The 26752-nt window shown below is 33.4% G+C and overlaps 1 protein-coding gene across 1 annotated transcript in view; it reads left to right on the top strand.

The window, feature by feature from the left end:
• The window catches only part of LOC128214163 (serine/threonine-protein kinase PLK1-like), a 36707-nt gene extending 11657 nt beyond the window's left edge, over window positions 1-25050 (top strand). Inside the window, exons 2-12 of the mRNA XM_052920486.1 lie at window positions 6720-6827; window positions 13031-13147; window positions 15565-15782; window positions 16845-16940; window positions 17161-17439; window positions 18900-19117; window positions 19343-19417; window positions 20472-20634; window positions 21340-21469; window positions 21661-21780; window positions 22038-25050. Coding sequence (XP_052776446.1) covers window positions 6720-6827; window positions 13031-13147; window positions 15565-15782; window positions 16845-16940; window positions 17161-17439; window positions 18900-19117; window positions 19343-19417; window positions 20472-20634; window positions 21340-21469; window positions 21661-21780; window positions 22038-22247 — 1734 coding nt within the window. The 3' untranslated portion in view covers window positions 22248-25050. The remainder of the gene's footprint in view (window positions 1-6719; window positions 6828-13030; window positions 13148-15564; window positions 15783-16844; window positions 16941-17160; window positions 17440-18899; window positions 19118-19342; window positions 19418-20471; window positions 20635-21339; window positions 21470-21660; window positions 21781-22037) is intronic.
• The last annotated feature ends 1702 nt before the right edge of the window (window positions 25051-26752 follow it).

Genomic DNA, 26752 nt, shown 5'->3' with positions numbered 1-26752 from the left:
TACGAAGTTATACTCGATGTGAAATTGTTGTAGGTCAGATTAGTTCACTATATATTGAAATACATGTAGTAGCATTAATTATAATTTAATATTAAGCTCAAATCACATTCGACAATCAAAACATAAGCAATGTATGCATTTAACAACAATATAATACATATGAACATGATAGTTAAGTTTCATTAAGAATTTTCTTCAAATCGGGCTCTTTACCTACGTTTAACTGTTTTACCAAGATAAGATCCCACATATGTCTTGACGAGTTGTAACGTTGATAAGAGATCATCGTTTTTGCATTGAAACGGATAGGACCGACTGTGTGCAAACCGGAATTGCGACAGGTCATTATTTTTAAAGCTAATCCACCGCTTAAGAACATGAATGCTATTGATTGGGCCAACAGCAGTTGAAAAATCCTTTTTTGAAAAAAAAATACTGACTAAGAGCACATCTTATCAATTTCTTAGCATGTCTGAACATTGCATAATAATTGATATCCTTCGAATTACGACTGTAATATTCAATGGCATGATGTGAAGGACATGGACGTAATTACCTATAATTTTGAAATCGATATGTTCACTTTTAGACCATTTTAAAAACACGAGAAACGTCAATGATGGAGCTATATGATCAAATTAACGTATCGAGTAACTGATTGTAATAGTCTCAAATATTTCTGGTATGTGTAAAGTAATTGTTTGTCCGATTCCATGCTTATCATTCGGTACTTGAGTATATTTTGAGATCGAATGTCCAAAAGATATTATAATGTAAAAAATGCTGAGACAACGCATTTATTTCCAATAAGGCCGCCACATATCTACTGGAATATCTATTGGTAGATCTATATTTCCCCCAAAAGATTGGAATGCAATAAACAAACCAGTGGAAATCAATTATTGTATGTGGTTTTAATGTGTGCAATGAGCGATCTGAAAGCCAAAAGGTTATTGGTTCTGTCCATGCCACTGACTCAACATTTTTGAGCCAGTATTTATTGCTCATAGGACTGATGTAACCACTTCCAACGTCAGTCTAACGTTTCAGAAAATTATCTCCAATTAGAGCGATAGGAAATGAAAATGAAAACGAATACAAAACATGCACATGACTGGTTGGTAATGCAGTCCATCACCCATGTGAAAGATTATCACCATGCAAGCCATGCACACAAAAACAATCGTGTCAGTGTAACAGTAGATTACGTGTTTTCTTTGTTTTGCATCTTCCTTTGGAGTACTTCTTGAACCCTGGCCATCTGTTCATCTTTGTGTATATTGGAAATATATACAATATAAATTATCAAAAGTACCGTGGTTTGGCAACTGATATGTGTTCGGTGAACCAACAGTTTGACAATTGCTTTATTCGATAAGCAAGTTGTGTGTCATTGTGTTCAATGCTTGTCATCTTTGAGGTTTCATTTGTGATCACCGGGAGTCAAACCCGTATCAATATTATCACCGTATCTTAGTAATCGTAGTATGTCGCCTAAAACCTAAAACCATTGTACCAAAACTACTCAATGATTCAATCACCACGATTAAATCAAAGTAACAGCTGATATTTTTGTAAAACTCGGTGGGACCGTTATAGACACACTAAAGAAAGCAAAGACACGCCTAACGATTAGATAGAGAAGTTTGTGTTCGTAGCTTTGACCAAATGTAAACAAATACCTTGGAAATTGTTTGATATCTATACACGTTATTGCTGCTTATATGAACATTGTGTTGCTGCTTTTGAATCCATTACGTTTCTTGTTGATTTAAGTGTTCAATTTTCATGACTATGCAAATGTGTTTGTAAACAAAATGTTTGTGTTTACATAAGGAAATGTATTTGACCCTTTGTTTGACTTTGTACTAACACATATACAATATAGAACATTAAATATTACGGTTAATTTTGATAATACCTTATTCACTTTTATCATAAATATGAGATATTTGCCTGCCAATTTGATATAGTTCATTATTGTTATCATTGATTACAGTGTATGTCGGTAATGACATAATTTTCCATTGGTATCACATTGGTGTCGGCCTTTGACCGAGAGTGATCCTTTGTACACTCGGACGACACAAGTCCGATGATATGAGCCATGGTCGTAACGTTCAACTGTGAAAGAGGAGTTCTTTGTTGAATTATGGAAAGAACCGCTTGTTAGATCTAGAAGGCTTTTCTCTAGCTACAGAGTATCGATTCCCCTCTATGATAACTTACATTGTCCTAGAAACCTGAGCTACAATTCAAATAAATTGGTATCGGCATGTAATCAAACGAAACCAAGAACAGGGAAAAGAAAGGTGTATGGTCTTCGGGTTGTTATCAATGAATTGTTCAGTTCTCGTACTTGGGAAGACTTGTACATGTATTGTTGAGTAAAGAATCTTCAAGTCCCTTTGTTGCAGTAAATAGCCAATGAATCTATTGTGTGACTTTTTCAAAGACGGATGCTTGCCTTGCGTCACTGCAAAGAAAATTGCATCGTTTATTATGTAAAATATCATTTTATTAAAGACGTAGGTGTATAATTACACATATGGTCGTTGATGACATCGCGCTTCTGTATCAAATTCAATAAATTGTAAGAAGCTCACTATCAATGTATGTTGACTTCAATAAAGCATTTGACATTGGTTACTAGTTTAGATAATTATTAAATCAAACCACAATGAGTGATTTGGAAAAGGGTTTAACGAAAGATGTACAGATCAAAACCATTTTTGTATGCATTGGCTTACTATGATTAATTTACAGAATGTGTACATGTTATGGGGCTTTGTCAAGTGTATGTTTTATTGGCTTTCATGTTCTTATTGATTTTGGTTTGGTTTATTTCCTGCAGTTATGCATAACCATTTTAATGTTTAAACTGGTGATAGTGAGTCATGAAAATAAAATCAGTTAATTGATATTGTGAAAGAAAAAAACAGCACATTATTGCTGAATTCCAGAAATGCTCAGTTTTCGTCCTTTTATGAAAGTAAAGAGTACAGCTGAGACCATTCAACTCCTATATTATTTAACCGTTAAAAGACTATATAACTGTCTTCTTTTATGTAAGCCATGTAAGGAAATAAGTATTCGGTGGATTACATAACATCTTACATGTCTAATTAGGGTTCAAAGATGATCAAAGCTGATTACCTGTGTGCATTTTCTTTGATCAGAGTTGGTCATTTGGCCAGGTATGCATTATTGTCTGGCAGGTTTATGACCCTGTGACAATACTTTCATGACAGACTACAATGTAATCCAATAATATGTCATTAGTGTTTGAGTTTTTTTCTTAACCATGTCCTTAAGAAAGTTGATTGCAAGGTAGGTCATGTTGCAATTTTCTTGACCAATGGTTAAGGCAGATCATGCATTGTGTTTTGTGAGTCATTTGAAATCATAGTTTTATGAATAACTATCATTATCACAAGCTTTAATACCTATTTGGAGCCACACAAAAAAAAACATGAAAAAGTGATGACGCATGCAGGTTGAAAAAGTAAGAAGATAAAACATATGGAACCAGAGGGATCATATGTTAACAAGCATCCAGCATAAGGTAGAATAAAGTATCAATTTTCCTTATTCTGTTTGTCTAGATTAATCCCATGGGTAATTTAGAAGAGCAATTGGCCATAGATATTGTTTATATATCCAGCGAAAAATCTAGCAGGGATAAAGTGCATTCAGGGCCTTCTGGTGGCTTCATTAACCTTTAATTTCCAATGTCTGGAAGTGCTTTGTTTATGTTTGTAGCCACTGGTGTGAGTTCTATCATCATCACCAGCTGTCTTCGCTGTTGTATGTTTCAATAATTGTGTTCCTGATACCATTATTAATGCATGACTATCGCTGAGGTATGTAATGGAGGGTTCCTGGAAAGAAATCATGGCTTATAAAGGAATAATAAATCACACGACTTCCTTTATTGATTAGTTAGTTGTATGTGTGTGAGACAACTTCTAGAAAATAATATATTATTGCTTTTCATCTTCTTAGATCATTTACAATTTGTCAGGTATTCAAAGAATTATGAAGTTTGATTCACACATTTTTATTTTTTATTTCAGAATCTGATCATTAGGTTCTGTTTAGTAAATAAAGTTAATAAATGGGTCAAATATAAGGAAACATGCAACATCAGTTATATATATATATATATATAAATACATCATTTGATGAATTGACATTCATGCAGATATAACAATAAACTGCACGCTTTACTGTCCACTGAAGTCCTGTAATGTCTTCCAAGACCATGGTCAGTATAAGGTCAAGTGTCTCCTGTGTTTGTCCCTAATTTCTCTTGTAGTTTGCTTTATTCTTCAAGTTACTGTAATTTATTTCATCTGCAAGATGATTTTATTGTTTCTTGAGCACTAAAGTCCTGACCATAAAAATCACTTTAATACTGCTGTAGAAGATTCACTTCTGTTAAGAAATAGCAACAATACCCAAAGGGTCACCACATGTCCAAGGACTGCATGTCCCTCTTCGGTTCCTTGTATATTACCAGTCAATGGCATTGACTGTTTAAAGGGAGGCACATATACCTTTTTTAATCAGCGCAATGTTGGGGTGATTTATTACCCAGAATGTACACAATCGCCTTTGAAGCCCCCAGCTTTGTTTACTTTTTCCCTGGCCTTCTACACTTCTTCATCTATCATTTCTGCTGTGTCTGGTTCTGTACATCTATCATGTGAAGTTGTCTTTTTCCACATAGGATTTATCATACATTATGGCATGTAATCTGAAAATGGTCTTTATTGGTTTATGTTTTCTCTTCTTATGAATCATACTTAATGGTCGAAATGTATCTTTCAGTAATTTTCATAGGGGTTTATACATTTCAAAGTATAATTAAGTAATCTTGTAAAATGCTTTATGCCTTATCAGAGTGAATCAAATTAACTTAAACAGTTTAATCTGACAGAAATCTCAGTATAAACACTGTTATGTATTTAAGATGGTATCTGTAGGTAGGTATATTCTTTTCTGATTTCCTTCAGGTAGATTTTCAATGAAATGAAGTGGACCTGGGGTGTGGCGCTGTCCATTCAACCATTTATAATATTAATGTGTTCACAAGATCTCATGGGAATTCTTAAAGCTTATTTCAATCATTTTGCACTTGCAAATCATTGTTTAATCAGTAAGTAAATATTGTGAGCATAAGTACAGGTTATGGTCAGAATGTTAAGGCCTTTTATTTGTAGGTAGAGACTTATAAGTGGCCAGTCTGTGATTTATTGGTTCGCTATGAGACCAGATTGATCAAGACTGTCTCCAGCGGAAAGCACTGGGATTTGGATGCTTCCTGCTGAATAAGATTAAAACCTGACTGGGTTAAACGATTTATGGTCAAATGGCTTTATTCTTATGAGTTTATTGACTTTGTAACAGGTCCGAACAAATTTTGTGGACAAATATTTGCTCACACTACTGAAGTCAATTTCGACCCTTATAGATCATTATTGCTATTTATTAGTCATTATGTGAATATGTTTACTTAAGTATAAACTGGTCTAGTCACCGGTTTTAAACTGTTAACTTTGTTTAAACTTGACATACATTGAAACATTTGATGAAAAGTGGGTGTGTTGGAATCAGAAGTTTTCTTTCTGCTGGAGAGATTGAATGTCACTTGCATAGATATGTTCTGTATGTGGCTTCAGTAATAGGGATTGTTTATGTTACAATATTTCTATGTATGCATTTCTGTAACAGATAAGAAAAAAATGATATTCCATATGGGTTTCACTGTTATTCCCTCTACCATGTAAACATTAGCAATTTTCCCACGGCCCACACTGACAAGGGGTCCTCTATTTCCTCAAGTTTTCACTTTGTCAGCAAAAGTATCATAAGTCATATCAAATTAGAAAATGTTACTGACCGCACTGTTATAGTGTTACTTTTGTATTGCTATTTCCTTACTTGGGTCAAATGTATTAAACAGGTGTCATTAAATATGATACTGAAAAAATAAATTGAAAACAACCTATCAGGATTTTATGCAGGGAAGTATAACAAAGGGGTATAATATTCAATATAGCTATAATTTCATTTCTAGATGGTATCAGGGTTCCATAAAATGGACATTATAGCTGTCAATTTGTTCTCTAATTTAGATAATGTACAATGTTCGCCACAGCAAGAGGTCACTTGTAAGTGACAAAAATATGATTGGGATAGATCAGATGAGAATATATCAATATTATATAGGGGGTATTGCCATGTTAGCAGAGACATTGACCTAATGCCTCTATATAATAAAGGACAGATTATATCTATGGTACAATCTATAGATGCACATGAATAATCATGCTAACAAGAATGGGATTCTGGTATTTAACTTCACTCTAAGTTATCTCTTCTATTAGACCAGTGATGTGATTGCTTAGATGTGTGGGGTTAGGCCTTGAATAATATGTATTATGTCCTGTACATTATACATATATTATGTTAACAATTTCAACTTATTTTATATGATTGTTTTTAAAGCATATTGTATAATACTGCCACATGTAATTGTGACTTATTATGACCATTGTGATACCAAAACTAGCTGTGTCAAACCAGTTGTGTCAAACCAGTTGTCTTGTTTATATATAGAAGGTTCTATATGTTATGGAATGGTATTCATGTACAGTTTATACTTCTGTATGTCGTTATATTTTTTTATGTACAACTTCTTTGTTTACTTTCAGGGCGGCTTTGCAAGATGTTACGAAATGCTCGATCTCAACTCCAACAAAATCTATGCAGGGAAAATCATCCACAAACACAGAATTTCCAAACCCCACCAAAGACAGAAGGTATGATCGATTGTCAGATCTACAAAATCAAAGAACCAGTTGGGGGTTTTGTTGAAATATACATGTTTGTAACCTTGGTACAAATGTACAGTTAGGTCATTTGAAGAAATTTTAGGGCTTAATCTCATTTTCAGAATGCCACACATATAGTATCTGGAAAACAAATTTAATTACCTGGTACAAAAAAATGTCAAACCAATGTGTTGAATTTAAAAATTTAAAATAAATATTTTAAATGTAGATAAGGTGTGCACATTAAGTTAAAATGTCACTATATCAATAGAAAACACTCCCTTAATATAAGTAAAGTGTGAATTTTTATAAAGTAAATGAACATGTACATTTTATTTAATCGCTGAATGCCACAGTGAGTTTTATGGACTATTATTCAACAAATATGTGTGGGCGACATGACACATCAAAAAATAAAAATATTTGATCAGTGATTTATAAGAACTAATCAATATTTGAAAGTTTTAGAATTGAATTAAGATTATTATCAATTAAGCCAGTAAATATTTCTGTCATATTTAATTAAACTCATTGTAATACCTGATTATAATAATAGATTTGACTTTGAAATATTTAGCATGCAGTTAAAATGAAAATATAGAAATAATAATTGTATTAAATCCTCATAAATTCTAAGCTGGGCTTCTTTTAAGTGCATTCCATATCGGACTTCTCTGTTAGAGTGAACTTTTGTCCATCAATTTATTGAAAACTTTGGCCGACTTAAGTGGCTAGACCAAATCATATCAAAAATAAAGGATTAGGACAACACATTCTTTCTTTTATAGATAATGGCTCTTAAATAGAGTTAAAATAGATGCATTTAGGGTTTAAGTGCAAAATTGAATTTCATCAAACATTACTTTCATTGAGAAGAAAGAATACTGTACCTTTACTGCTTGTGGGTTATGTAATGAAAACAATCTTTAAAAGGTCTGTCTTCACCAGAAAGCCATTCATACAAATTGTCAGACAACATTATCTGATATCCAAGCTATAACCTAGTCACGTCAGATTTCTGTTAATTGCCTGATAAGCTTTTATTCCAAGTTACTGCCAACCAAACACCGTTGCCAGACTAAAATATCAGGCATTTCAAATTCAAAGTTTTCAATGAGTTCCATTTCTACCCTCCCAGCATGGTGTTTTGGAAGCACTGGGTTAAAGTGTTCTTTTTTTTCTGTCAATAGTTATCAAACTTGGCACACCTTACTGATCATATCACATTGAATACTTCTCAGATTGGTAATTTGGTGCTCAGCATGATAATATGAAGAGAAAAATAGAAGTTATTGAGGCCAAAGCCTATTCCATTCCTTTTTGGCACATTTGACATGGCACTAAATCATCTTTGAATATCTCTAGGTGAACTAAGTTGATACTGAAAAATGTATGACTCAAATTTCTATACAAATTCAATGAGTTCGGATTAGAGCATAACATGTCAATGAGTAAAGGTCACTGCCACTTAAAAATGTATTCGAATGTATCAAAGAGTGTTTTCCTCTGACCACACCGCCAAACTTCTTTTGTTGGAGATTTCATCATAAGGACACTTCGAATTTTTAATGGCCATCAAATCTCCAAGATTGAAATTATACTGTTTATGTATTGGTACACAAAGTGATGAATCATCACTTTTAAGAGGTTCAAATGTCTTGCCAAGGGGAAAGAAAAATAAATGTAGACAAATTGAAAACAAAATTTAGTGTATATTATATATATTACTACACTCCCTGATAAGATTTACTTTGCACAAATGGACATTATCATTAAAATGATATTTAGTCAAAAAGGGTTCAGTATCACCTTAAATAGCCTTATAAAGGAAAAAATAATTGAAATCAATCCAAGTTAGTATATGCTCAGCATAAAAAAAAATGTGAATGTGTAGAAATTTTTTTTTTGTAAAAAAATAATTAATGATTGGTTCAAGTTGATTTACAAGACATCATTGGACATTAAAAGTGCATACACTCCTTTATTGTTCAGCAATGGGACATGTAAATTCAGTCTTACCATAAAAGGTTATAATTATCTTGTCGGGCTAACATCAAACCCCTCCCAGCACTTCCTCTGTTAAGGTCCCCTTGCGTTGTTCCCTTAAATGACTTGAACCACGTTAGATTGGACATATTTGAAACCTTAAACCCTTAATTGGCTTGAAACTGGGGTACAAATTAAACATGATGGACAGCTGAATTCTGCAAATGAAAATGAAAATTACACTTTTTCTGCATGCCTTTGTTCAACTGCCTCAAATGCTTTTTGGAGATCAATAAATGAAGCCGCTGGTCTGTGAAATTGTCCCTTAAATTTGTCTGAAATTAAGCATTGTAAGATGCTCCTTGCATTTAATCATGCTGGTTCACATTTTAATTTGTCCATTTCAGCATAATGGTTAAATCTTCGTGGTCAATTTATTGAATACCTTCTGCTGATTAAGATGACCAGCCATAGGTCATGGTTTTCTCAATAGAAAATACCAAATTATGAGTTTTGAATGACTGGTTTACTAATGCTACCAATACCTAGTTGCTTGATCATTACTAATCTGATAGGAAATCTACTTTTTTTGGCTGTAAATAGTCCAGAATTGTCATCAAATTTGCCATTTGAATAAGCATGGAATGATTTGTCATAGACAGCATTCTTATGGCTTTGTCTTATAAAAAGCTTACTTCGGTGTAGATCTCAAATTTCAAAATAATCAATGAGACATGAAAATCCAATTAAGATGAATCATACCAGTCAACCAACTTCTGAATGTTTACAAAGAACATAAGGGTTTAATTTGTCTTTTAACTTGTATAAACAGTCATTTTGAGGTGATAGTCATCGCTGTGTGTCTTTGATTGACTGTGAAAGAAATGACAAAAATCGGCATAGGTCATGCTTAATTGAGCTATCTTGTGACGATCTCCTTAACCAAAAATATATATTGAGTTTTATGACATGACTTAATTTTGCATTTTGTTTTTCATCTATGCATTAAGGTACTATTGGCAATATTTCTTCATGCTATTAAAAGCCATTAACTAGTTTGTATAATTCTAAAATTGTGGTTGATGTTATTCATCAGACCAATGACACAATAAAATGAAAAGAGATGTCAGCCAGTATTTGGGGTTGTTTTTTTGAGATTAAATATGAATTTGGCAGGTATGCTGATTAATTATTTCCACAGATACACAATCTGATTAAGTGATAAATCAGGAGGAAATTGACACATACCTACAAAGTTCTCCCCCTCTGAGCCAGATGCTTACGAATCCCTGTAGACTGATGGATTTACCTGTCTTGACAGTGCTGTAATGGATTTTACAAAATACTGGTAGAGATGGGACCCCTCACCATTGAAAATATGTAGTTTTTACAACAATAATGTTATGAAATCCCAGCAACAAGCCCTAGTTTGTTGTTACATGAGCTCCTTGATGTGTTCCGAATTCATAAAGAAAAGGCATCAGAGTGGTGTTATATATAATACAACTACTTATAGAATAAAATCAACTCTGATAGAAACTTCAAGTGAATTAAGGCAAGACTAGAAAAAAACACAGTCAGTGGTCTATAAGGTCTGAAAGACAACAAATGCCAGGAAAATCTAGAGACACTTGTTAACACCAATAAACCCATAAAATATATCATAGACATTGGAATCATAAAATATCAAGGAAATAAATACAAAGATTAAACAGCTTTAAGGTCTGGGGTGTTGAAGAATGCCATGATTTCTCTACGTACAGGTAGCATTGGTAGTTATTGAAGGCAGATTTGAATTGCTGTAATTGTTTTGTACCAACCATACCTATTTGCACTCATTTTTCCTTTTTACAACCACATCATCTTTAAAAGAAAAGCTCTATGTGCTGTCCGTGAATTGAACATATTAATATAAAGTGTACATTGTAGCTCTGTTGGTGATCTTGATATTCTGTAATAACAGTTACCAAATTCATTGAAATGTTCTAAGATTGTGAATCTTGAATCTCCAAGATGATCTATAAAAGCTTTATTTAAGTCATTAATTTTCCTAATCACTACCTTTCAAAGATGTCATACAGAAGATGATTGGGAACTTGCAACTTTGTTAAATGTTGCATTCATAATCTGCTGATGGATATCTTTATAATTTTGTTCATGCATGCATTACCCAACTCAAGAATGCAAATTATAGCTAGCTTGTATCATAATAAAAAATAATGTTTGCGTTAATTACAGTAAAATGCAGATAAATATATATACATATAAAGTATACAAGGATGCATGGATGAGGTTGCCGCATGATTGTAAAATGTTGCCTCTCCTAGGTTGTATTGTTTAGTTGCATAATTGAGGTTTGCTTTGTTAATGTTCCATCTCTTAGGTTGCATCTCTAAGGTTGCATTGTTAAGATTGCATCTCTAAGGTTGCATTGTTAAGATTGCATCTCTAAGGTTGCATTGTTAAGATTGCATCTCTAAGGTTGCATTGTTAAGATTGCATCTCTAAGGTTGCATTGTTAAGATTGCATCTCTAAGGTTGCATTGTTAAGATTGCATCTCTAAGGTTGCATTGTTAAGATTGCATCTCCAAGGTTGCATTGTTTAGGCTGCATCTCTAATGTTGCATTGTTTAGGTTGCATCTCTAATGTTGCATTGTTTAGGCTGCATCTCTAATGTTGCATTGTTTAGATTGCATCTCTAATGTTGCATTGTTTAGGCTGCATCTCTAATGTTGCATTGTTTAGGTTGCATCTCTAATGTTGCATTGTTTAGGTTGCATCTCTAATTTTGCATTGTTTAGGTTGCATTTCTAATTTTGCATTGTTTAGGTTGCATCTCTAAGGTTGCATTGTTAAGCTTGCATCTCTAATGTTGCATTGTTTAGATTGCATCTCTAATGTTGCATTGTTTAGGCTGCATCTCTAATGTTGCATTGTTTAGGTTGCATCTCTAATTTTGCATTGTTTAGGTTGCATCTCTAAGGTTGCATTATAGGGGTAGCATTACTAATATTCATTCTAGTGCAGCAAGAGGAAAATATGCATTTATGCAAATTGTGCAAATTTTCAAGACCAATTATTAAAATATAAAAAAATAATATTTAATCGGTGATTAACTATTTTCAATGATCTGAGTCGGAGTATTCCATAAATCTTCACATTGAGTTACATTTTATTATAACATAAATTGATAAACTGCAATATTAAATTCTTTGATGAACATGCAAAATGTTAAGAATTTGTAATACAACTTACGAGACTTCTGTTTTTTGTTAATTTCTTCAAATAACTGCATTTAATTGATGAAAAAATTGTAGCTTTATTCAATGCAAACTAAAAGCCCCAGATTATTGAAATCTAATCAAGTATCAAATGTATGTACAAAAATCTTGGTAATAAAAATAATCATTGGTTGCATTGTGAATGCATAATTTATTATCAATCATAAAATGTTCTTTTAAACATGAATTGATATTTAATATGTTAATCATCCAGTTCAAATTACCGAATAGTTATTGTGTTACAAAGCTTTCAAGAGCAGATTTCAGGTGGTATTTGCTATAGAGCGCCTATTTATGGTAAATCCATTTTAAATTCCTCTTAAAAGTAAATAAATTATATTGACAACTGTTGAACAGTCAAGCTAGAATCGTTCATATCCTGAATGTCATGTTTTTTTTATTTGGCAGAAAAACGTTATTATGCTCGGTTCAAAAGAATATTGTATGGTAACAATATGTATAGAAAGAAAGTAAAAGAGAAAACCTACTTTAAACACTGAATAAAAACCAGCTAGGATTCAAATCTCAGTTGCTGCAGTCAACTGCTAAAAAAAAGCCGGGGTGGAATTCGCCTAGTGGAATGGGTGTCCACTTTCCACCCAAGAGGTTGGAGGCTCGAGCCCAAGCAGTGTTACTTTTACTTTACTCTTGTCCTCTCAAAAAGGACACCAGTACTGGATTCTACCAGACTCGATAGTGATTCATATCAGCTGTCTGCTGTGTTCACCATAAGCAAAATAAATAATTATAAACTAACTACAATAGAATACAGTAGCATTGATGTAGCAACTGAAACCACAAGGCCATTCAGCACCAACAATTAGCAACAATTTAACGAAAAAAATGTTTATGTAATGAAAAATTTATATTTGTATCCACCATGCTTTCAGTACGTTTCTATATCCTTGATTCTCTGTTACAGATCATGCGGGAGGTGGAGTTACAGCGATACCTGAGTCACAAAAACGTTGTCGCCTTCCACAGTTTCTTCGAAGACGATGAAAATGTCTATATCGTCCTTGAAAACTGCAATAGAAAGGTACAGATATCATCATTCCTTCTGTATCAAAGAAATCTCCTTTATAGCTGCTCTGTAGTTAAGCAATTGTCATAACCTTAGTGTTGTTGTCATCTTTCTGTCGGACAAAACCTTCGCTAAATAGTTTGAAAATCATTCAAGACTATGGAATTAAAAATTCCCATATCTTGGTTATCAACTCCTTAAAATTATCCATTTCAATTTTATGAAATCTCAAAATGAAAATAAGTGTCCAAGCAAGTTGTCCTTTAATGCATTAATAATTGGCCAGCTTGTGAGATAATTTATGTTCTAATTGTACTTAATTGTTCACAAGAAAAGAGAGGAGATAAACGTTGATTTGACAGATATAGCGCTGATATAATACTGAAATTATTCAGCAATAACATTTAAAATTATCGAATTTAGGTTGTGTTCTATGTGTTTTATACATTTTCAAGGATTTGATGGACATTTTTATGGTTTATACTTTCATGTATTGAAAGTGACTTTGTATTCAACATGACTTATTGTACGGCCTCATATTGAGTAATAATCTTTCAGTATCAGAAGCCATATGTTGTATTCCCATCTCATGTATTATATTTGCAAAATCATTAACTTGTTGACACTATATGGAATGTTACGCCAAATACATTTAGATGATAAGAGCTGTTGAAAATCCTCCATCTGCTGAACATTAACTATATAAAAAATCATTACAATGGACATTTCTTTGTTATTTAAAATCAACAGAAAATATTTTTAACAATTTATAAGGAAAGGAAAGAAATATTTAAAATTCTTTCTTAGCCAAAAGAATAGGTAGTTTCAGCTTGGGGGTTTCATTTTTTTCTAATTGATGGTTATTAACATTCTAATATTATATCAGCAAAACCAACATTTACCTTGCTGTAGGCATTTTGGGGTAGAAGGTTGTCCTGACCAGGTTGTGTTGTTTCATGAGCTGTCAGGGTGCACACATGCAGAAAAATCTAACACAACAATGCTCTAATGTTTTTACAATAAGTAAAGCAACTTCAGGGCAAAAAGGCAAGGTGCATTGTAATATATTTACCTTGTAATGTTGACAAAGTCTAAGGACAGATACAGACAATTTATCATTTGTAACATATTGAATAAGCCCTGTCTGGTCATCATTGAGAATGTTAGTCATTTTCATGTCAAGATAAACAGAAGAAAGTCTTTGTTGACAAGCATGAACATATATTAAAGTTGGGAACGTCCTTATGAAAATAGTTGTATGATTTTATTACCAGGTGCAGGACCGTGAAAAATGTACTTACTGCTGTAAATTATTATTTCGTTGCGCTTTGGTTGCCATAGTTTTTTTATGAATTACCGGAGTTGTCATGTTTCATGTAACCGTGGGAAATTTCAGCACAGAATTTCATTGTATGTGTCTACCAGTGATAAATTAAGATGTTACATATGTTGAAGGGTTTAAAGAATGTGAATTGAATTAAATATGTCTAGCGCAACATGAGAGTGCTTGTATATGTAATAAAATATGAGTGCTTGTATATTTAATGAAAAAATATTTATCATGAAATATTTATCATGAAATATTTATCATGATTTATCTAATTTGTAATGTTATTTCAAATGCCTTGCCTGGTAAGCAGCAGAAGTCAGGCCATTGTTGTCATTTGAATTAATTTTAACTGTGATGGCAGAAACTGGCCGGTAATGGTTATTTATGAGGACAAAGTCTTCTAAAGTGACTGGTCCCTCACTGTCACCTGATCTAGATAACCAAGGAAATAAAATTGTAAATAAATAGAATAAATGGATCCTGTCCTTCCTTTGATGTGGGTGTTAGGTGTGAAAATAGCAATGCATCGGTTGCTACAGAAATTTACTTTTACCAAGTAGGTTCTATTTTGTGGCTGGTATAATAATTTCTTTGTGTCAGCATGGGTCAACACTTCTGAGTGTTGAAAATCACTTTTATGAGGTCTTTATCTTGGTTTTATGAGAAATTCATGATTATTGCAATATTTCTCTCTGTACTTTCACTAACAATCTTGAACTGTCGAGCATTATCAAAGTTTAATTGAGTGAAAATCAATAAACAATTTATATTCATGAGTCTACAGCTAAAACATGTTAGATATCTTGAGCCCTGTGGCCGCAATATACTGTATGCATTTCCCCCACACACACCCTCACCCTCAAGTAACCATGCACATGTATTTTGCCCCACAACCCCTAAAACAGACTTAAATTGCACAAGTTGAAATAAATTGTGAAGTATTGTGGAAATCTGCAAAACAATTGCCTTTTCCCAAATCAAATCAACATTACCAATAAATTCATGTGCACCTTCTCACACTGGGTGAAATAGTTTTGACAATTCAATTCAATGATTGTCTTTATGAGATCATTATTCATGTTTTTTCATCCTCTGTTTCCAGTCGCTTGTGTACATGTTGAAGCATCGTAAGACATTGACGGAGCCAGAGGTGCGATACTTCATGGGCCAGCTCGTTGAGGGCACGCAGTATATCCACAATCACAATATCATTCACCGCGATCTCAAACTTGGCAATATGCTCCTCAACGACGACATGAACGTCAAAGTTGCTGACTTTGGTCTCGCTACCCGTGTGGAATTTGAAGGCGAAAAGAAAATGTAAGAAAATAAAAAAAATACTGCTAACATGGTGGAACAGGAATAAGTTTGGATATAAGTGCAAATAAATTGTTTATATATTATACCAGTGATTTTTTTTTCACCGTCTGTGCCCTCCAAATTCGGAAAAGTTTCCAATTTTGGGAAAATATAAAATTATATGAAAATACCTAATAAAATAGCAAATGTACATGCATTGACATTTCATGTATACACTATACTGTTTTAGAGTTGGCCTTGTAAAGATTTTGGATGTTTTTCAAGAAAAACACACATCCATGTACTTTGTTTTTTTATTCAATCAGGTAAACTGTGTTTCCTGAAATGGGAAAATATCATGACTTTTTGGTGGAAATGGAAATTTTTCAGCAAGGGGAAACAGCCCTTAGAAGGCATTAAATTGCAACAAGAAAAATAACTGTATACAAATGTAGCTCACAATTTTTATTGTCTTAATTCATCAAGTTTTAATACCTTTTATAGTACAAAACTGCTGAGTAACTGAACTTCAATTTTGTAATGGTGTTCACTGTTATGTAACTGAAATTCAATTAGGCAATAAACTGCATCACATTTATCAAACTTAAAAGAGAGTTTTACATACCAGATTGTTTTATTTGATTCAACAAACGGCTAGGTGAAAGATCTCAACAGTTCTAAGGAAAAAGTTGTTACTAGAATAATGAATGATAATGGTGTTATTTTGCATTTTAACAGAGATGAAATAACACAAATGATAATTAACAATAATAAATGTTTGCCGCTGTAGGAACCAGGAAAAGCCACAATTGTTTTTCATAACTTGAGGAATTGCCTCTGATTGTAGTGCAGATAGCTTGCAAAAATTAATTGCGCATATAATAATTATTATTGTGTAACCTGACCTTACTTTTTGCTTCAATCTAGTAACTGCAGTTGCAACATCTAAATATGTGCAGTCTTCTTCATTTCAAATTTTTTGTGATAAAGAAGTTCTCTAAGGCAATGCGCTGCATAATCTTTTCTCTAAGGTTATTGTTATTCGTTGTACAACATTTGTAAATGCAGGGTGTATATTTTCAGGACTGTTTGCGGAACCCCGAACTACATTGCCCCTGAGGTTCTACAGAAGCGTGGCCATAGTTACGAGGCAGATATCTGGGCCTTAGGCTGTGTCATGTAAGTGATAGGAAGGAGAAGGATATATATCTTATTTTGATAATATTTTCGTTATTGATTACAATCGATTGTACATCAAAAGTTCATTTTTAAATACAATGATCCATTATATATTTTATCAGCCGAACCACCAACAGTTAGTAAGAACATTTGAAATCTTTTAATTCCAAATGTGGACAATGAAAATGAAATGAATACAATGCTATATTTGTTTTGACAGGTATGCCTTATTAGTTGGTCATCCCCCATTCGAGACGGCCACTCTCAAGGAGACTTATATCCGTATAACGGAGAACCGATTCTCGATACCAGACTGGGTGTCGCCCACGGCGCGTAACCTGATTACAAAATGTCTAACACACGAGCCCGAGTTGCGCCCGAGTCTTGAGACAATTCTCAGGGATGAGTTTTTCACCTCCGGCCACCACCCCAACAATCTCCCACCCAGCTGTTGTACGACCGCTCCTCGATTCCAGACCTCGGGACACAGATATTCTAGGTGTGTATAAATGTCATAATTCTGGAGCTTAGCTTTACTAGGGATACAGACTTTTACTTGAGCCTGGCCTTAGTTGGAAAGGTACAGGAATGTATGGCTAAAACAAACACAAATGGAAGAAAACACGGCGTCAAACAAGGGGTAGGGTCTTGGCTCCATAGAAGATGTGTGAAATGAAGGCAGTGCATTTTTATAAACAGAACCATCAACTTCTAAATTAGTGAAGTTTAAAAGTTTGGCTTGCTATCTGACCAGGCACATTTTTGGATGATGACTTGTCAGATGCCAATGCATTTGTTTTATTGGTGTCAGGAAGATAAATAATACACTTTCAATTTATTATGACCGGAAATTAATACATATTTCCTTACTTTTTGTATCGAATTCCTAAAGTCATAGAGCAAATTTAAAGCATTTTAATTTATTCTCTGTCTAAATAGCTTTTTATCTTCCCTGCACTTAGAGAGTAAATATTTACAAATGCACAGCAAATAAACCATGTGTTTACACATAGCATATTTTTGATAAAAATGTCTCACTTTGTGTAGGGGGTCATCAATATCACAGAGAGATTTGCAGAGATTGAAATTGGTAATTTCAACCACAATTGAACAGAAAAAAATAATATAAACAAAGATTTCTCATGCATTTTTGCAGTAGAATCAATTGTTAAATCATTTGTTCACAATGGCATTAAAATTCCTGAAATACCATAGAGGTATCTCTTTGTATAGGTTTCCTTGTTTGGAAAGATATAAAAGAGAAATATTCAACCCAGCATTGCTTAACTGAAGCATTTCAAGCTACTCAAATTACGGCATACAAATTATCGAAAGTGAAATAATTGTTAACATTTCATTCTTTACAAACATTTATTCTTTAAATTGTTTTTATTTTCAGAACAGAAGCATTCCAAAATCTCTCTGTGAATGTGTTTCTCATCGATCTGTCTGTTTTCTGTTTGTTTTCCATCCATCTACTCTTCAATAATGCAACAAAGCTTTTTGATAGTGAGACAAAGATACAATAAATAATCACAATGCTGTGCCCACAATGACATAATGCATTCCTTCTGTACTTAATGACATGAAAACAATACTTTCCTCCTGCAAACAAAGTTGTTTTGTTATTATTGTTATAAGATCACCTGGTTACAAGCAATGTGAATAATATATCACCTTTCTGAGATGACAATGTGCCTTAAAAGAGACTAATTGTTCAAATCAATAATCTTTCAAAATATACATGTATATCATCATATCCTGATGTATCTTGAAGTTTATTTTCAGTTTGAAAAAGGTAAATGGTAGTTTATTTTCACCACACTAAATCAATGATAACAGTGGAATTCACAATCTCTAAGGCATCAAATTTAATCAATGCCTATAACATTTATTGCTCTCTTGAAATCAAAGTTTGTTTAGAATACATATGAACAGTCATGTTTTGTTTTGTTTCAGGCCTAAATCATATGCAGGTCCGGATCAGCAACGGTTAGACCCCGGTGTTGAACGAATTACATCCCCAATACGCGACCTTGAGCTCAATAGTCGGTCTGAAAGGTCGTCTAAAGGTCGCCACACCCCCGACTTTTTCATTCCGGTGTCACGGTTGAGTGGTCGGACCTCTGGCTCTGAAGCCACACGCTCGGACAGATCAGATTCTCCTCCTATGAGAGGTAACAAACTTCATTTTGACAGAACATTATTTTTATTTGATTTGTGTGAAGTTATGAAGTGTATGACTGTTGATTGAATTGAATACTTTGCATTCATGGAAGACTTCACAAAATGTAAGCTACAAAACAGTTGTAGAAAAACATTCTATCATTTAGTTTATGTAAACCTTGGTGATATAAACATAAGATATGTTTTGTTTTACCTAAGAGTAATATTTTTTTCAGAGTCATCACCCAAACCTCGCTCAGCCGCCAACCTTCTTGATGTGCTCACAACGTGTTTAGAACACATGCCAAAAGGTGCGAAACTATTTTGGTTATCAAAATTGCATCTAAATGCCCATTTGTAACAATAGATATTATAAAAATGTACAAGTATTCGGTTATCAGGTATCTCCTTGACAGATGAGATTATTCGTGTAAAGATAGACACTCTATATCTTCCTGGTGGCAGGGGTGTCTTTCAATCTTTGATCCATTGATGATGTGCCATCATTGTTCAAAAAGGAATTTCCTTGTTTCTATACACTTCAAAATAATCAGAGATTGAGTCATTTTAAGTTAAAAACTACCAAAGTCTGTAGAAGTATCAAACAAATAAAATGTTATCATGGTTTAAGGGAGATAACTTTATATTGGCAACCAGCTGTGGCGATATTGTGGATCTGGGCCAGATAAAACCACTTGAAAATGCATGCTCAATGGGAATAAAGTCTTCATAATGTCTGCAGGCTTCAACCTGCTTTGTTGAGATTAAATCTGGCATGTTGTGTGACATCACGAAAACCTTATCCTCAAAAAGTAAATTGCATCAATACTGCTGGTGTATTCACACATATAAATATTTGATGGTGATTGTAAAAAAAAAAAGAAACAAGAAATTTCCAATATCAATAACGAGACAAAAATATTGATGAGTAGATTCTAAAAACAAACAAAAAACAACCAATGAACACTTGTGTTATTGCATATTGTCCAACCAATGAACACTTGTGTAATAGTTGTGCATATTGCCCAACCAATGAGCACTTATGTAATAGTAGTGCATATTGTCCAACCAATGGACATTTATGTAATAATATTGCATATTGTCCAACCAATGGACACTTGTGTAATAGTTGTGCTTATTGCCCAACCAATGAGCACTTATGTAATAGTATTGCATATTGTCCTACCAATGAACACTTGTGTAATAGTATTGCATATTGTCCAACCAATGAACACTTGTGTAATAGTAATCAGTTATACCAGTGCATATTGTCCATATTACTCTTTTTGTTTTCAGCATAAACACTTTATAGAAATCATGATTTGTAAGCTATTGACATTAATGTTTTTATTTTCTTCCCTGCAGATGTGATAAAGAACCCAGAACCAGTTGCTGACATGACAATACTGTGGGTGAGCAAGTGGGTCGATTATTCGAACAAGTATGGCTTTGGTTTCCAGCTATCCAATGACTCCATGGGTGTTCTGTTCAATGACACTTCCAGAATCATCCTCTCCCTTGACGGAAAGTAAGTTGTTAGTGTGTTAAACTTGTATGAGCCATTTCACAATGTTTTTCAACCTTTAACTGTTTCAGTAAAGCTTTGCACACATTTTGACAATTACCTATAATGAATTTCTGCTTAGATTACAAAATGTTTTAAAAAGAGAAATTAATTTTGTTGTGCAATTGACTTATTATTATGTATGTATCATTAATTGTAAAAAGACAAGGATTTTTCACGCAAATGCAACACACGTCTTTTGACAGCACTGTTATGAAAGTTTGATATGTAAGCGACACAATTATCAGACAAAGGATATAATTTTATCTTTAATGATTTCAACTTGTATGTGTTTTTTATGAGAATTTGTTTTTAACTTGTTTACATATTACTTGCAATGGTTTGAAGATAACGCTCATTTATCTGTTTCCTTCCCTTTGAATGCATTCTCTAGTTTCCACGATAATCAGTTTCGTTCATGATAAGAAACGATTTTCATTCAAACATATGCATAACAGCTTATACAGTTTCCAGTGCAAATGTATTGATACAAAGCATAGAAAACAATCTGTAGGAATAGATTTCATGCCACATGCCATCATAAAAAAATATTTAAAAAAAAACTGCTATCTCTAATCTGCTTTTCTCGTAACATGTGTTCCAGACAAAGACATTAAAATTATTATGAATGAAAGTACTACAACAATGTTTTTTGTGTGTGTTTTGCAGATCTGTGCAGTATTATGACATGACAGGCAGGTTGAACGCGTTCAATGCAGACAACCCGCCTGATGATCTGGAAAAGAAGACGACACTGCTCATGTACTTCGCCAAATACATGGATGAACATTTGATCCAGGTGTGTATTTCCTGACAACACCATGTGTAACAAGCACTGCTCTTGTTAAACGACAAGAAAATAACTTGATTTTGGTTTTAAATACAATCTCAGGGTGAAATTATTAAACAGAAAATGATAGTTATTGTAATTTTGTGTTCAATTACTAATTCATTTAATCAGTGAAAACTAATTTGCAAATATATTTACAGGGAGGTAACTTGGAGTGTTCCAAGGACTCGGATGACATCAGTGTAGGCTCCCTTTGTTTGAAGAAATGGTTCCGCACAGCAAAAGCCATAGTTCTGTATCTCAGTGATGGAACCCTTCAGGTAATGATCCCTAGTTAATGTTGATCTCTCCATAATGGTTAATATTAAATGCCATCATTTAGCTCTGATATTTATCTTGACAAAATAACTACTTTCATATTGATTAAACTTTATATAATGAAAGCCTCTATACACATGTGTTTATGATATTCATTTTATGTTACCATAACATTCAACTAAGGTTATATCAAGATGAAGTTAAGAGTTTTTGAGTAGGTTTCAGACAAGAGATTTAACTTGTTTTATTTCCCTTCCAGGTTAACTTCTTTGATGACCACACTAAGATCATTCTGAGCTACATGCGCAATGACTACTTTGTCACATACATTGACGAGGAACGTCGAGCTACAACCTACAGTATGGTGCACCTCATTCAAGATGGCTGCCAGCGAGACATTCTTGACAGAATGACCTTTTCAAGGTCAATGTTGAAAAACCTTGTTGACATTGAAGGGGTGGACATCTAATGGCGTTCTGCTGTTACAGTAGACAAACAATTGGGATCAATGCATAATATGGCGTCATTTTACATTTAAGAGATTTCGTTCATACGTTCGGTGGCAAAGTGCAAGATTTGTGATTATTTTTCAGAGGAAGTTCAGGAGAATGATTAGATGTATGAAATGAGTGAGTAGTTTTAAACTGCTTGAGTACTTCTTGAGATGTTTCTGAGATGAAACAATCTATAATCATATCTGGACATCAGGTATCCAGATTTGAAATGTTTATGAGATGAATCCAGATTGTCTTTCATAAAATGAAGGGATTAAATTCCACTGGAATGACAGAAGAAACAGTGGGGCAATCCCAGCTGTGATGTCCTCAGGCATTGCATAGAGTGGCATTGCTTAATTACAAACTATTTTACATGTCCAGGATTATGGGACTATTGTTTTCCATGAAAACAAGACAATAGCTCAATTTGAAGCTCAAAACTCGATAAGAACTAATGTGTCCTTGAAATATGTATTAATATGACCTTGATTCTTTTAAGCATATGCCATATATCTTAAAGGTCAAGGTCAGTAGCTATGTTTCAAGTTAAAGGTCGTTTAGGACAAGAATGGGAATGTTTTTCTCACCCAAAACTTGCTTCAAGTTTGCAAGACAGGTGATGATTGAAAATACAACATGAAGTATTCTATGGGGATTACAGCATGAAAAATGCAAAATGCCTAAAGCGTTAGGTAAATGAAAATATCAATAGCAATATTGTGATTATTGGCAATACGAAAGTCCCATTTCGTGCAACACAAAGTGTTCTGTGTATATGTTTATCATTTATAATTAATAATGGAGCAATACAACATACATTATTTTCATATTGTGAAAAAGTACTTATTGCTCAAAGAGGTTGTACCTAGCTGCCTTGGAAGAGAGCGAGGACACTAAGCAAGTCTGACTAGTATTTGGTGTGCACATTTTCCTTGTATAAATGAATTATAAAAGAAACTGTGTGAATTTGAGAATTTGAATGTTGAACTATTTTGCCAACAGTCAAACATGTGATAGCATTTGATACTCATAATAAATGAAATTGTATTGCAATCATAGTGTACAAGTGTAAAGATTTATTGGAACTTGTTCAGTTATAAAACTGTCCATTTCTTGTTGATCTCTTGACAGCATATAAATTCATTATTGGTTTTGAAGAATAATGGAGTTTATTTTTAAATCCAGAAAGTGAAACAGACATGGCGCTATTTTTTATCTTGAGTTTGTAAGTATTGAGCTATGAAAATTATCAATAGAATCATTACATTTATAAATAAAAGGTTAACTTTTGTACATTTTCTTAATTGAATCTTCAGTGATCAGAGTAGAAATAATTGTCGTTATTTTAATATTCTGCCATTGGTTTTAAAATATTTAAGATTGTTTGCTTTCTTGGAATTTTCCGATAAAAAGTGCTGTTGTGAGTTTTTGATAAATGCTGTTGTGTGGTATTGATAAATCGATCTACATGTTACTGTATATATGAGGCTGGTTGATCTACATGTTACTGTATATATGAGGTTGGTTGAAGGTTAAGAAGTTTATAGAATTATTTGAGTATTTCACTGGCAAAAACAATGTATATATACACTATTTCTTTGAAAGGGATAATGGAATGTTGTTGCCATGCAACATACATAAATGTTGCCTGCAGTTTGTAGTAAATGTATAAATGTCTGCATAGTTCATATTTATAATGGAAGAAAGTCTGAAATTCAATATGATATAACTTTATTGCTATTTCATTAAGTTATTGTACAGAAACACTATCAGCTAGTGTCTATATGGCAAACTCTCCAATAAAAAGGAATAATTCTATAGCAATATTGAAGGCATTATCTTTCAATTATTGATTCATCACTTTGTCTCAATCAATTAATTTCACTGATCTCAGCTAAGCCTGTATTCAAATGCTACTTAAATAAAGTTCATACTTTTTATATTTGTTTGCTCCTTTATTATTTTCTTTCTGTATCAAATTATTTAATAATTTATTTCCTTAAAGTTGATGGTATTGTTCATTGTATGCTGTCTATTTAGTGGAGTCCTGATTTTGCCACTACTGTTTGCTTACTTGGTGGCATAACTATGTAATATCCAAAATTTGAAATCCATAATGAACTTCAAGTCCAAATGCAACTTGAAATTTGCAGACTTGGTCAATTTGTTTTACTCATTTATTTTCGCCATAGATCTCAAATAGACTTTTTCTAAAAGCAGAAATGAGTAATGTCAATTTCACCTCACTGCAGGAGAAAAATATTGTTTTTCACAACCAAATATAAAACATATTTGCAAATAGCTATTCTAGGAAATTGTAAACATATTGTATTTCAAATTTGGCTACCTCATCCAAGGACCATAATATCTGAAATATTCCCAAATTGTTTTAAAATTGACCAATTATGCTTTCTCACAGGCTTATAGTTATAATTTATCATAGTAGAATCATTTTTTGAATATATGTGGCAATATCATTCATATTGCAAATAAGGGAGAATTACTTGGGACCAAAATTTGTACATCATGATTTAAAATATCAGCAATGGTATAGCAATGTTTTGGCTAAAAACCATGTATTAAAGTGATATTTCTGAGCAATGAATTTGTATAAAGCAATTTGTTATATAGTGATAAATGAATATTTGTTTTGATTTGAATGTTACGAATGGTATTTGGATGTTTTGCATATTTTGTTATGAGATACTTAGTCTTTAGTTGATTTATTAAGAAACAGAAATTTCATGAACATTGAAATAAAATATTGAAATAATATAGCTTGTTTGTCATATCTTCTCAGACAAAACTATTACCCTTCACGGACGTGGCTTGCACGGAATGTGTCATTCAGGACACATATGAGGCATAAACTAGAGGTTAGGAAACACTATTTGTATGGTATGTGTGCTTGTTGGCTACTTATTGTGCACAACCTCATCCAGGTATGAGTATATTGTACAAGTTTAGAATCACAGTATGTACTGCAACTTTTACATATAAGAATGTACACATAGTATTTGTACCCTCTTTTATCTGCCCAAAGTACTATTTTAAAAACAAAATGGAAAATGTGAATTAAAGATAGGAAGATAGAAGATGAGAAAAGGTAAGGTATTGATGTTCTTAGGTTGTTTTATCCTGTACAATCTTTTTAAATAATAAAACATTAGTCAATTTCTGTCGGGTTAATGTACATGGTATACATGTAGAATCAAGCCTGTTTAAGAAGAAACATGTAGGAGATGGTCCTACATAAACTGTTCATCACTGTCTGTATGAGGTAACATGTAGGAGATGGTTCTACATAAACTGTTCATCACTGTCTGTAGGGAGTAACATGTAGAAGATGGTCCTACATAAACTGTTCATCACTGTCTGTAGGGAGTAACATGTAGGAGATGGTCCTACATAAACTGTTCATCACTGTCTGTAGGGAGTAACATGTAGGAGATGGTCCTACATAAACTGTTCATCACTGTCTGTAGGGAGTAAAATGTAGAAGATGGTCCTACATAAACTGTTCATCACTGTCTGTAGGGAGTAACATGTAGAAGATGGTCCTACATAAACTGTTCATCACTGTCTGTAGGGAGTAACATGTAGAAGATGGTCCTACATAAACTGTTCATCACTGTCTGTAGGGAGTAACATGTAGAAGATGGTCCTACATAAACGCTTCATCACTGTCTGTAGGGAGAAACATGTAGGAGATGGTCCTACATAAACTGTTCATCACTGTCTGTAGTGTAAGGAGTAACATGTAGAAGATGGTCCTACATAAACACTTCATCACTGTCTGTATTAGATAACATGTACAAGATGGCACTACATAAACTGTTCATCACTGTCTGTAAGGGGAAACATGTAGGAGATGGTCCTACATAAACTGTTCATCACTGTCTGAAAGGAGTAACATGTAGGAGATGGTCCTACATAAACTGTTCATCACTGTCTGTAAGGTGAAACATGTAGGAGATGGTCCTACATAAACTGTTCATCACTGTCTGAAAGAAGTATCATGTAGGAGATGGTCCTACATAAACTGTTCATCACTGTCTGTAAGGAGTAACATGTAGGAGATGGTCCTACATAAACAGGTGATCACTGTCTGAAGTGTAAGGAATAATGTGTTGAAGATGGTGCTACATAAACTGTTCATCACTGTCTGTAGGGAGTAACATGTAGAAGATGGTGCTACATAAACACTTCATCACTGTCTGTAAGAAGTAACATGTAGGAGATGGTCCTACATAAACTGGTTATCACTGTCTGTAAGAAGTAACATGTAGGAGATGGTCCTACATAAACTGTTCATCACTGTCTGTAGTGTAAGGAATAACATGTAGAAGATGGTGCTACATAAACACTTCATCACTGTCTGTATGAGGTAAAATGTAGGAGCTGGTCCTACATAAACAGTTTATAACTGTCTGTAAGAGGTAACATGTAGGAGATGGTCCTACATAAACGCTTCATC

Source organism: Mya arenaria, chromosome 13, assembly GCF_026914265.1.
Source record: "Mya arenaria isolate MELC-2E11 chromosome 13, ASM2691426v1".
NCBI lineage: Eukaryota > Metazoa > Mollusca > Bivalvia > Myida > Myidae > Mya > Mya arenaria.
The sequence above is the reverse complement of the archived record's forward strand: the minus strand, read 5'-3'. Positions and strand labels throughout refer to the sequence as shown.